Here is a 13940-nt window from a genome sequence, read left to right as displayed (position 1 = left end):
TCTGGCAACAGCTCTGGGGGACATTCCTGCAGTCAGCATGCCAATTGCACGCCCATTTGAAACATCTGTGGAATTGTGTTGTGTGAGAAATCTGCACATTTTAGAGTGGCCTTTTATTGTCCCCAACACAAGGTGCACATGTGTAATGATCATGTTGTTTAATCTGCTTCTTGATATGCCACCCCTGTCAAGTGGGTGGGTTATCTTGGCAAAGGACAATTGCTAACTAACAGGGCCGAAAAAAATGTGTGCACAAAATTTGAGCGAATTAAGCTTTTTGTGAGAATGGAATATTTCTGGGATCATTTATTTAAGCTCATAAAACATTGGAACAGCACTTTACATGTTGCGTTTATATTTTTATTTGGTGTATAAATGTCTGTGGGTATTACTGACGGTGGCTCCTGATAGTGGCTAATATTTAACGTGATACAAATTGTAAAATAAAATGGTGAAAAGCTTATATAATTAAAACATTTTAAAGCGCATACATCAACTCGGCAGATTCAGCCCTACATAAACCTATAGTTTGGTAATCCAAATTGCATACACACATTATGAGGGCACACAATACAATTTTTGAATAACTGCATAGCTATTTATAGCCTACTTCTCTGAGGAAAATGGGCCACAATACAATTTTTGAATAACTGCATAGCTATTTATAGCCTACTTCTCTGAGGAAAATGGGCCACAATACATATATTATTCATGGTTTCCTCGTGCGTCAAGGTCAGAATACATCTGTAGACACACCTCAAACACACCTTTATTTCTTAGATCTCCACCCAAAATGAATAGCGTGTGAACAGCATGCTATTCTCATGCTTAAGTTCAAGGTCAGAATGCGCATAGAGAGTGCATTAAAGGGAATTACGTTCCATTTACGCTCGCTTAAACTCAGGTTAGAATCGGCCCCAATATGCCCTACTGGCCCTGGTCAAAAGCAATGCACCATGTAGGAAATAGGGTGCCATTTGGGATGAAGTCTGAAACGCACTGACTGGCCTCGGCGGTAATTAAACACTAACTGATAAAATGAGCTCTCAACAGATTCTAATTATCCTAATTTCAACCTCTAATTCCACCAATCAGCCAGATCTTACTTTTCCGTGGGAGCAAATTGGCAGGTAATCACTTCAGCACAGAGATCTCCTCAGTCTTAATTGTTGAGGGTGATTCAGTCTTTATCAGCAGTAAGACTGGGTCTACGTCCCGAATTGCACCCTATTCCCTAAATAGTGCAATACTTCGACTAGAGCTCTATGAGCTGGTCCAATGGGCCCTGGTCAAAAGTATGGCACTATGTAGGGAATAGGGTGCCATTTGGGAAGCAGCCTGGGCCTCTCTGTTATCGTAGAGGGCTAATTTATCTCAAATGGGAAAGCTAAACTGGGTTGAAAATCTTAATGAATCATTTGGGCGAGATGAGTCATCATATTGGTGACTCATAATCAGGACAATTTGCATAACTTTGCAATTTCATCATCCTGTAAACTGAGACAGCTAAATTGGTGAACAATAAATTAATTCATCTTGGCATATTGTATATGATCATTTACAATGTCTATTTCATGCACGGCATAATATAAAAACATGCATTTACAAACAAAGGTTCAAATGTATCGTCATCAACGTACAATATGACATGATATGGTCAGCGTTGTGATTCTTTACCATCACACAAGGGACATTTATTTGATTTATTTAACCTTTATTTTACTAGGCATGTCAGTTAAGAACAAATTATTATTTTCAATGACAGCCTAGGAACAGTGGGTTAACTGCCTTGAAATGAGATCAATGGCGAGAAAGGATAATAATCCCGGTGCATATGAGTAACTTGTTTAAGTGTCTCTCTTAGGCCTTTATCACTGGGAGACTGTGGCTGTGCCCCAAATGGCACCGTGTTCCCTATGTGGTGCACTACTTCTGACCAGGGTTCATAAGGCTATGGACACAGCCCATTAGGGTCCTGCTCAAAAGTATATAGGGAATAGTAGGGTGCCATTCGGGACACAGCCCATGTGATGAATAAATATAGTTAGTCAACACAGAGCATACATTTTAATTTGTTAAACAGTGTCTTTATGATAACCTAAATTTGACACAGCCATTTAAATCAAACACAACACACATTATACTTTACTTAAAAAAGCAGATTATGGGCAGCAGAAATTTGTTATAGGCAAAAAACTGTTAATGGAAGTTTTTTTTTCATTTTTAGCAAAGGCCACAACCAAAACAAAACACTTTCAAAAGACACCCACATCTAAAATGTGGATGGAAGGGACACGGCAGGCGGGCAAAAATGCTTTGATGTGGACTTCATTTCCTGTTCCCTACTTCCTGTTCCTCTGACCTTGTTTCTTAGGATCAACTTCCTGTCCAGTGTCAACTTCTTGTCCAGTTGTCTTCCGTTATCTCAGGAATAGGGTGCCTTTTGAGTCAAAACCCCAACTTCACCATCCCTGGCCTCTCACTGTTCCAGAAGGGGAGGGGCCTGTTTTTAAGCTTGTGCAAAAAGTTTGTGCAAGCCAGCAACCCTGCAAGAGTTTGGCTGGTATTCAATTAAAAGTCTCTTTCCAATCTGTACATTATGCCTAACTCCAGTCATTCTGGACTCCTGTGAATCAAAAATACATAATTTACATCTCCACACATGCATAAAGAAACACACATTTCTAAACATGTCTCTATACATACTGTACATACAGTACACATATCAACCTTTACTGCTTCTAAAACATGTCAGCAGCTGAGAGGAGTGTTCTGATGAAGGCCTGGTCCATAATCCACCCCTTCCAAATGGCACCCTATTCCCTACATAGTGCACTACTTTTGACCTGGTCAAAAGAAGTGCACTAGAAAGGGAATAAAATGCAATTTGGGACGCAACCCTTCCCCTACTGCTGATGTTTGTAGATCTCAAAGACCTGGATAGGTGTAAGCAGTATGGCTCACGCCCATTGGACGTCTAGTTGGAGCCGTATTATTTACACCACTCTGATTCCTTCAGATTTGCAGACACCAAATGAGGTAGGGGGGCGAGGATGTTTTCAGACAGGGGGCTGTAGAGAAGCAATGAGTGGGTCTGATTTAGGGTTGGAGTAATCAGTCATCTTTCCAAAATTCCAAGGTTTTCCAAAAAACCTGGTTGGAAGATTCATTCAGGAATCAAGAAGAAATATGTCAGAAACCAGGGAATCTTCCAACTGGGATTTTCCCAGAAAATTTGGGGAAAGTTACCAGAATTCTGCCAGAATCCCAGTCTCAGTCCATCTAGCTATGGCACCTACACCGCTCCGATCATGCTGTTCTTCTGGCCTGGGTCTGGCTGCCTGCCGTCCCTGTAGCTGCCGCTGTAGCACTCAGGGCTGGCGTCATGGTAACCGTCCCTGCCCACTGTCTCGTAGCGGGGGACACAGGTGCCTGGTGAGGGGGGCACATCCTGGTGCTGGTCAGCCCGGTGGGGCGAGGATGGGTAGTACCTGGGGCCCACCTGTAGTGGCCCAGGGGGCTGGCTGGAGGGGCGGGGCTGGGCCTCTTTAGGGGGGGTAGTAGTTGCCTCGGCCGGGGTAACCGGGTGCTGTCCTAGACTGGGTGGGGTAGTCATTCGGATCCGCTCTCCTGCGACAAACACACACAGAGCACAGAATCATATTAGAGAGTGTAGACATTTATTTTCCATCCCCCCCAGTCAACTTGTGTGTGTGCATACGCTTGTGTGTAAATGCACATATCTGATTGAGTGTGTGTGACCCGGGGGGGGGGGGGGGGGGGGTAGCGCAGTAAGGAGGCTGCAGGCAGCTGGGTGTCTCTGATTCCCTACCAGTGACTGTGGGGTGATTAGGGGACTAAGCTCCTGGGGTAAGGAGACACGCAGGGCGACTCACAGAGGCAGGGTGGATCACTTTTCACAGCCACATCCACATTTTTCCCTGCTCACGCTCTGCCCTGCCTGGGCTAAGTTACACACACAGCCAACAACCAGAACCAAATCCCAAAACTAGGCCTTCTCCCAGGTCAGATAGAGGTGATAGAGGGGAAACTGCACTGGTAAATTCCCTGCACATTTTCATACATGTGTTTGTGATACAAACATGCTTTGCTTTGCTTTACACACACACATACACACACAAACACACACACGCACAAATATGCATTACACACATGACCACATCCCACCCGCCAGCTCTACATCCTCTGAGGACAATAAATGTCGATCTATTCATCAATTCAGCCATCCCTCAATCTCTGGATGGAGAGACGGATAAAGGGATAGATTAATAGATGTGATGCTGTGAAAGGGTCATTTTGGGGGCATATTTGGCCTGTGTAATCTTGTGGAAAGATGTTTAGGCTAGTGGGAAAATGGAGAAGGATGTGGAGGTGAAAGCCTGTTTGGAGGCCTTGAGCTGGGGTGAAGGTTCAGGTGCTCTCCCCTCCCTCAAAACCCCTGCTGGCCAGCTGCTAATCACTAGTGATGAAACATCTGGCTTTCATTTCTTTCTCCACTTCTTTCTCACTCTCCATCTCTCGCTCCCTTTCTCTCCCTGCTTATCGCTTCTCTGGGCCCTTAGTGAGATCATAGGGCCCCGGTGCTGAATGATAAGGGACCACCTGTCCGTGTTTGGGTGGTCAAGTCTACATAAACCACATGCTGTTGATATCTGGCATGCCTAGCCCACTGCCCCACACGCCACAGAGATCTCCCAAGGGAAGCACATACACAACATGTTATGGCGCACAGTCAACAGGTGCAGAGCTGTCACACTGAGCACGCCTGTGAGTGGACAGTGAGAGCTCTACTCTCACTAACTCTAGGAGAGCTAGAGACAGAGAGAAAGGCGCAAAGAGGGCTTTCAAACTCCATGCATACATAACTGCCTGTTCAGGGGCAGAATGACAGATTTGTACCTTGTCAGCTCAGGGATTTGAACTTGCAACCTTACTAGTTATTAGTCCAACACTCTAACCACTAGGCTACCTAGGCGATTAGGTCTGGCTAATACATGTGAGTCTATAGGTGATTACGGGTGTATCTAAATGCATGTCAGTATAATGGATGTGTGTGTGTATGTATGTATATGTACGTGTGTGTGTGTATTTATGTATATGTACGTGTGTGTGTGCATGTTTGTGAGTGTATGCGAGTATGTGTAAGGGGTGTAATACACACTATATACACAAAAGCATGTGGACACCACTTCAAATGAGTGAATTCAGCTATTTCAGCCCCACCCGTTGCTGACAAGTGTATAAAATTCAGCACACAGCCATGCAATCTCCATAGACAAACACTGGCAATATAATGGCCTTACTGAAGAGCTCATGGTTTCCATGACCGAGCAGCCACACACAAGCCTAAGATCATGAGACGTTCGATGAGCAGGTGTCCACATACTTTTGGTCATGTAATACAACCTGACAGAGGGAAGTGTGATCCTATCCACATGGGCCAAGTGAACGCTACTAATAACATGTCATGTAATAAATCAGACTCACACCTCTCAACTGTCAACACTATGGCTGCATCCCAAATAGCACCCTATTCGCTATATTGCGCACTACTTTTGATCAGGGACCATAAGGCTCTAGTCAAAAGTAGTGCACCATGTAGGGTATAGGGTGCTACTTACATTTTGGGACAACCTACACCATGCAAACAGCCCTTGAGATGTGGCCTGAAAACGGGGAGAAGGTGCATGTGGTGTGTGTTTATGTGGTCTGTGTGTCTCTATGTGGCTTGTTGTGTGTGTTATGTGTATGCGCTGTGCGTTTGTGTGTGCGCAATGACATTTGGGCATAGTTTCCACCTTACGACAAGGAGGAATTTGGCCCTGGTGAGTGAGGGGGGACTATTTGCACCTGCCCAAGGAACCGGAAGGAAAATTAGGCCCTGTGGTTCTTACCTGACCCTCAATAAACTCCATTGGTGTGAGGGAACACAGCTGGTAGATAGCAGCCATGGAGGGGTTGCTTGGAGGGGATCTAACCCATTCTCTGGAGGGTCCATAGCACTTACTGACAATCTGCATACGTGTGTGTGTGTGTGTATACGTGCAAATGTTTCAGTTTGTGCTATGGATTTTCCAAAATAACAGACACACACACACACACACACACACACACACACACACACACACACACACACACACACACACACACACACACACACACACACACACACACACACACACACACACACACACACACACACACACACACACACACACACACACACACACACACACACACACACACACACACACAGAGCTAAAAACAGGCCAGACCAGGCTGGTTTCACATTAAAGGGATACTTTCAGGATTTTGGCAATGCAGTCTTTAATCTACTTCCCCAGAACTAGACACCCATAGATTTCCATTCATCGCAAAACTACCTCTAACTTCATTCATACTGGGCGCAGAGACATACAAATGGTATCCACGAGTTCATCATACTCTGTAGAAGTAGATAACGGGCCTCATTGTCAAAATCCCAAAGTATCCCTTTAAAGGAAAACCATTAGGCTGCAATGGAGAGAGGTTATTTGTGTTAATGAAACCAACCTAGACATGCATGCACACACCCACACACAAAATGTCTCTGCGTTCTCCATCACTCTGTCTACTCTATAATGAGTACAGTATGAATTACACTTTGCAGCACTGTATCCCACTGAGACCTTTACACAGGAGTAACACGCACTAAAATGAGACTGAATAGCACCAACAATTCTATCAGATATCCTGGTGGCCAATGACTAAGTGGCCATCTGTAAAGTCAAAATAAACATTCCAGATTTAACTACTGGTACTTCAACTGGTTCAGATCTAAAATACAGTTTCAGCCTTGACTAGATCTTTCAGTCTGTTTTGTGACTTCACTGGTCAGCGGTCAAAGACCTCACTCACTCAGTCTCTCTCTAAGTGTGTGTTTATCCTTTGTTTTATTTATAAATCCATGATTTAATTTTCCATAAATGCTTGTGCCTGCCTCGGTGTCTGTCGGAGAGGGAGAGACCGAAAGAGGGAGACAGAAAGAGCGTGACCTCTCCAGGCAGCCAGAGCCCATTGACGCGATGCCTTTATGGAAGCCCAACGGCTAAACCAGTTTAATTTCCAAAATACTGATTTCATTACGGGCCCGTTTCATCGAAAACAGAGTTAGCGGGGGAAAAGAGTGCTGCGGCCTGCATTTACTCCGAACCGAAACAGCAACACACTGCCACAAAAAGGAGCAAGGAAGTGGCGACGCCAAACAAAAAAAGGTCCAATCACTTCGTAACAGGTACGTACTGCAGAGATTTGAAGAACAAACCAGGACTCGTATTCAACGTTTCCCACAGTAGGAGTGCTGATCTAGAATCAGTTCACCCATGTCATTTCTTTCATTGTGATCATAAGGCACTCCTACTCTGAGACGCTTGATACATACAGCAAGGAGCATCGTGAATGAGGAAGCCGGTACGGAAAGTCTGCGTTTGGGTCTGAGAAACCTAAAATAACTTAGCATACCAATAAAAAGGTCAATGAATTGAAATGATCTGAATTGCAATGAAAGGTAAGGGATGAGATTAGTGAGAGACCAACGCTCATGTGCTGATCAAACATTTACCCAGCATGCACCTGTTTAAGCAACATACCGTGCTGACGTGGCCATCTGTCGGAGAGCGAAGGCATGCTCACAAGGGAGAAAACGCACACCAACACACACAGCTCCAATCACGGATCATTAGCAGGAGAGAAGAGACCACAGATCAGTGGGTCGGAGATAGGTGCCGTGGAACAAAACTACTGAGCTGAGACCAGGGAAGGTTAAACAGAGTGTATGTGTGGTCAGACTGGTCCTCATGTGTTCAAGAGTAGCGTAGCCTTGTGAAGACATTTACATTACTACAGTAGCTCTGGAGTTAAATGTGCCATTCAGACCACACACACACACACGCACACACATGCACACACACACACACGCACACACACACGCACTTCTGCAGACCAAAATTGATGAGGGTAATACCAGTCCTCCATCTGAAGCACTGGCCACCGGCTGCACATTAATCACGCAATTATCAGCCCAGCGACCACTGTTCACGCACACAACCTCGGCTTAGCGGCCTAATCCAATCACCTATGGGGTCATGGGCCGTTCAGACTGAATAACCTGGGGCTGAGCCGTGGAGCCCATGACCCAGTGCTTCAGAACAGTAATGACCTTAATGTGCTCCATATGGGGTAGAATGAGCGTGTGTTTTACCCCTCCCTCCTTCCCTTCCTCTGCCTCCCCCCGAGCACTAACACCCCAGTCTAGGGAAAAGCTGATCCCCACTACAGGAGACGGGGTTGGGATGGGGAGAATAGAGGGGTACCACCATTCCCCCCTAAGGCACTGGACTTTCCAGACGTGCAGCCCAGCCGCATCCCCAGCAAGTGCAGGCTCCTTCCTCACAAAAGACAGGCCAAATGTATGCTAATGGTACACAGCCGCACAGCAGAGACACACTCATTTGTGAGGAAATGACTCTCAATGAGCTGGGCCCGGGGGGGGGGGGGATCTCGCACAAAGTTCAGCTTGGTTTGAAAAACCCATTTATTTCACTTCCCTCTCGATTCCTCTCTCCACATCGCTCTCACTCTTTCTGTATTATTTCCCCTCCAAAACCCAGAAATTACACCCCCCCCCCCAATCTCTCACTCTTTGTTTTGTCAAATTCCTGGAATAAATTCAGGTCCCCCGTCTTGGTATTGACGCTTCGGGGAGATGTAGTGTTTCTGGGGTACAGGGCTCGTTTCATCCTCGAGTGAACATCTAAAACAAGAGAGCAAACATATAAGATTTGGAATGACTCATTCGGAGTCAGCGTGCGCGGCACTTTCCTCCCTTATATATATATATGCCATTTAGCAGACGCTTTTATCCAAAGCGACTTACAGTCATGTGTGCATACATTATACGTATGGGTGGTCCCGGGGATCGAACCCACTACCCTGGCGTTACAAGCGCCATGCTCTACCAACTGAGCTACAGAAGGACCCTCTTTGTTCTGGTGCTGAAGACTTGCTGCTCCCCACCAGTGGTTGAATGCTCTGTCACTCTGTGTACCGTCGTCTCACACAGAGACTTGAACAAAGGCTTGTGGGGTTGACACCTCTAACTAAAATCAGAAGAGAGGGCTAAGCGACAGCTCGGACATTTCTCTCGACAGTTCATTTAACCGCCTGCGATTCGACGCCGGTCGAGTGTGAGTAACCATAAGTTACGTCGTCTGAGACATGTGTTAGCATAAGCTTAGCATTAGCTCAGGAAGGGCCTACATGCAGAAAGCCTTAGGCTTTAGCTCACAGTCCAGACCTAGTCAGGAACACTGCTCCTTTCAGTGGATGCTCTGTTCAGTTTTAGTGCATCTCAGTCAGCATGGCTCCACTCCCTTCTCCTTGGTGCCCCTCATGTCAGCCGGAGCAATAACCCGTGAAATGACAGCTCTCTCCGCACCACTCCACTGTGTGCTCTGGTTGTCTCCAAGGCCCACCACACTCCTGGTTAGCGCTGGGGGACTTTAACACAGCAGAGTGTGTGTGTGTGTGTGTGTGTGTGTGGGGGGGGGGGGGGTAGAGGGGGAAGAGTGTGTGAGTGAGTATGTGTACAGCAGGTACTAAGTCTACATGTGTGCACATGTGTAAGTGCCATCTGACATGAGGATGTTGAGTCAGATGGAGAGAGAAACGTAGTAAGTGTTATATAATATAATGTATGTCATTTAGCAGACCCTTGATTCAAAGCGACTGACAGTAGAGCATGCATACATTTCCGTATGGGTGGTCCCAGTCGGAATCGAACCTGCGACTTTGGCATTGGGCCGTGCTCCGCTAACAGAGCTGCACAGAACCGCATCATGCTCATGCATAATCTAGGTGGACCTTTGTGGCGCAGAGAAAGGATCCATCCCCCGTCTATTCTTCGTCTCCCAGGAGCTGATCAGGGCTACTCCCGGGATGAGGAGGCTTTCCCAAGGCAAACACTCCAGATTTAATTATAAGCTCTAAAGAGGATTACTCTCTCTGCTGCCGTGTGTGTGTATTGTATTGTATTGATGGTGGCCTAAAACAGATAAGAAGACAGACAGACACACAGACAGACGTGCATGCACACACACGCCAAGGTTGGGCTCAATTCAAATTGAAGGCAGTCAATTCAGGAAGTGATTTGAAATACAAATTCAGAAATGTAAAAAACTTTTCAAATAAACAGCAATCACTGAAGTCACTGAAAATAACAAATGCCTTCTTTACGATTATTGAATTGTAATTCAAATGTACTTCCTGAAATGAACCTACCTGGAGTGGGCTGCGTACTGTCGCTCCTCGACCTCATAGCAGGGTCCCGGGCGGGTATCAGGTCCTCTCACGGCCATCTGTGGAGGAGAGGGGCACATAATGGTTAATATTATTACTACACATCTGTCTGTCTGTCTGTCTGTCTGTCTGTCTGTCTGTCTGTCTGTCTGTCTGTCTGTCTGTCTGTCTGTCTGTCTCTCTCTCCACCATCACTAGCTAAGCCGGCTTAATGTTAAGGTTCATATTAGGGTTAGCTATAAGGGTAAGGGTTAATAATGGTTAGACGTAGCTGTAGCCTACAGTCACGTGAGAGAGGACAAATAATGTTATTACAAATACATGCCTGTCTACCCCTGTCTAAGTCTCAGAATGGCTTAGTGGTAGGGAAGGGCTTTACAGTGCGACCATTTAACTCGCATATGCGCCTAAATATTTTGCTGTGCGACCAGGAATTTTTTTAGTTAGAAAATGTAAGGAGTCTAGCTTTAATATCTAAAATATTTTCCATTGTGATCCTACTTTTGTTTGTGTGCGACTACATTTTTCAACTTATGTGCACACATGCTCCTTGTAAAAAAAGGTCAGGGTAGGGTTTGTAGTCATGGTTAGAGGGTGGGCGGGGACAACGTCAAAAACATGCAATCCCCTGAAAAGAGCTTTTTACCGCCACATCCCACTCCTCACACAATTCATTCACCGTGTATTTATTCCCGTGACACTATAAGTATTCATATATATATATATATATATATATGCAGTGTGTGTGTGATTATATAATTATATGAATAATTATATATATATGAATACTTAGTGTACAGAAACAATGGACACTGCTCAAAAAAAGGGAACACTAAAATAACACATCCTAGATCTGAATGAATGAAATATTCTTATTAAATACCTTTTTCTTTACATAGTTGAATGTGCTGACAACAAAATCACACAAAAATGATCAATGGAAATCACATTTATCAACCCATGGAGGTCTGGATTTGGATTCACACTCACAATTAAAGTGGAAAACCACACTACAGGCTGATCCAACTTTGATGTAATGTCCTTAAAACAAGTCCAAATTAGGCTCAGTAGTGTGTGTGGCCTCCACGTGCCTGTATGACCTCCCTACAACGCCTGGGCATTCTCCTGATGAGGTGGTGGATGGTCTCCTGAGGGATCTCCTCCCAGACCTGGACTAAAGCATCCGCCAACTCCTGGACAGTCTGTGGTGCAACGTGGCGTTGGTGGATGGAGCGAGACATGATGTCCCAGATGTGCTCAATTGGATTCAGGTCTTTGGAACGGGCGGGCCAGTCCATAGCATCAATGCCTTCCTCTTGCACGAACTGCTGACACACCCCAGCCACATGAGGTCTAGCATTGCCTTGCATTAGGAGGAACCCAGGGCAAACCGCACCAGCATATGGTCTCACAAGGGGTGTGAGGATCTCATCTCGGTACCTAATGGAAGTCAGGCTACCTCTGGCGAACACATGGAGGGCTGTGCGGCCCCTAAAGAAATGCCACCCCACACCAGGACTGACCCACCGCCAAACCGGTCATGCTGGAGGATGTTGCAGGCAGCAGAACGTTCTCCACGCCGTCTCCAGACTCTGTCACATGTGCTCAGTGTGAACCTGCTTTCATCTGTGAAGAGCACAGGGCGCCAGTGGCGAATTTGCCAATCTTGGTGTTCTCTGGCAAATGCCAAACGTCCTGCATGGTGTTGGGCTGTAAGCACAACCCCCACCTGTGGACGCCGGGCCCTCATACAACCCTCACGGAGTCTGTTTCTGACTGTTTGAGCAGACATGCACATTTGTGGCCTGCTGGAGGTCATTATGCAGGGCTCTGGCAGTACTCCTCCTTGCACAAAGGCGGAGGTAGCGGTCCTGCTGCTGGGTTGTTGCCCTCCTACGGCCTCCTCCACGTCTCCTGATGTCCTGGCCCGTCTCCTGGTAGCGCCTCCATGCTCTGGACACTACGCTGACAGACACAGCAAACATTCTTGCCACAGCTCGCATTGATGTACCATCCTGGATGAGCTGCACTACCTGAGCCACTTGTGTGGGTTGTAGACTCAGTCTCATGCTACCACTAGAGTGAAAGCACCGCCAGAATTCAAAAGTGACCAAAACATTAGCCAGGAAGCGTAGGAACTGAGAAGTGGTCTGTGGTCACCACCTGCAGAACCACTCCTTTATTGGGGGTGTCTTGCTAATTGCCTATAATTTCCACCTGTTGTCTATTCCATTTGCACCACAGCATGTGGAATTTTTTGCCAAACAGTGTTGCATCCTAAGTGGATAGTTTGATTTCACAGAAGTGTGATTGACTTGGAGTTACATAGTGTTGTTTAAGTGTTCCCTTTTTTTTTTGGAGCAGTATATATATATATATATATATATATATATATATATATATATATATATATATATATATATATATATATAAACTCTGCATTGTTGAAAATGGACCCGTAAGTCATCATTTCACTGTTAGTGTCACGATCGTTAGTATAGACGGACCAAGGCACCTCATTTATTAAACAGTGAAACTTAGAAAAAACTAAACAATAAAGAATAAACGAACCGTGACGACAATTCTGTGCTAACAGGCAACTAAACAATATCCCATAACCCACAGATGGAAAAATGCAACTTAAGTATGATCCCCAATTAGAGACAACGATTACCAGCTGCCTCCAATTGGGAATCATACACAAACCCCAACATAGAAAATAAACCTAGAACCCCACATAGAAATAATAAACTAGACTAAAATGCCTAGTCACGCCCTGACCCACTCTATCATAGAAAATACAGGCTTTCTATGGTCAGGACGTGACAATTAGTTTACACCTGTTCTTTACGAAGCATATGAGAAATACAATTTGATTTGCTATACAGTACCAGTCAAAGGCTTGCACACACCTAATCAAGAGTTTGCAAACCTGTCATCAAGGCAAAGGGGGCTACTTTGAAGAATCTCAAATATAAAATATACTTTGATTTGTTTAACACTTTTGGTTACTACATGATTCCATTGGTGTTATTTAATAGTTTTGATATCTTCACTATTATTCTGCAATGTAGAATATAGGTAAAATAAAGAATGGAATGAGTAGGTGTGTCCAATCTTTTGACTGGTATTGTATATTTTCAATTTATCCACAGGGCTGCACACACACACACACACACACACACACACACACACACACACACACACACACACACACACACACACACACACACACACACACACACACACACACACACACACACACACACACACACACACACACACACACACACACACACACACACACACACACACAGTTTTTGGACAGTGGGTTGAACATTGCACTCCAAAACACCTTGATAACTGGCTGATTCCCTGATGTCTTGCACACGATTAAGGCTTCCAGGACCAGAGGCATTAATGCAACTCCACAATATTATTGAACCTCTAATGTTTGATTGTCGGGAGAGTGTTCTTTTCTTTGAATGCTTTTTTGGTTCTTGGTAGCTCTGGGGTGCCAATAACTGTAATTCAAATCGTAAACAAAAATGTAACTGGTTCTGCAATGTTGAAAATCCAATAAG

General features: G+C 45.2%; 1 protein-coding gene across 2 annotated transcripts in view; it reads right to left on the bottom strand.

The window, feature by feature from the left end:
• Positions 1-355: 355 nt before the first annotated feature.
• The window catches only part of LOC124011509 (DNA-directed RNA polymerase II subunit RPB1-like), a 96752-nt gene continuing 83167 nt past the window's right edge, over positions 356-13940 (bottom strand). For both annotated transcript variants that reach the window (XM_046324948.1, XM_046324949.1), the window contains 3 exons: positions 10339-10415; positions 3300-3630; positions 356-2626 (listed from right to left, as the gene is read on the bottom strand). In XM_046324948.1, the coding sequence (XP_046180904.1) occupies positions 2614-2626; positions 3300-3630; positions 10339-10375 (381 nt within the window). In that variant the 5' untranslated portion in view covers positions 10376-10415 and the 3' untranslated portion in view covers positions 356-2613. The remainder of the gene's footprint in view (positions 2627-3299; positions 3631-10338; positions 10416-13940) is intronic.

This window comes from Oncorhynchus gorbuscha, linkage group LG23 (genome assembly GCF_021184085.1).
Source record: "Oncorhynchus gorbuscha isolate QuinsamMale2020 ecotype Even-year linkage group LG23, OgorEven_v1.0, whole genome shotgun sequence".
Taxonomy (NCBI): Eukaryota; Metazoa; Chordata; class Actinopteri; order Salmoniformes; family Salmonidae; genus Oncorhynchus; species Oncorhynchus gorbuscha.
This window is presented reverse-complemented; position numbering and strand designations above follow the sequence as displayed.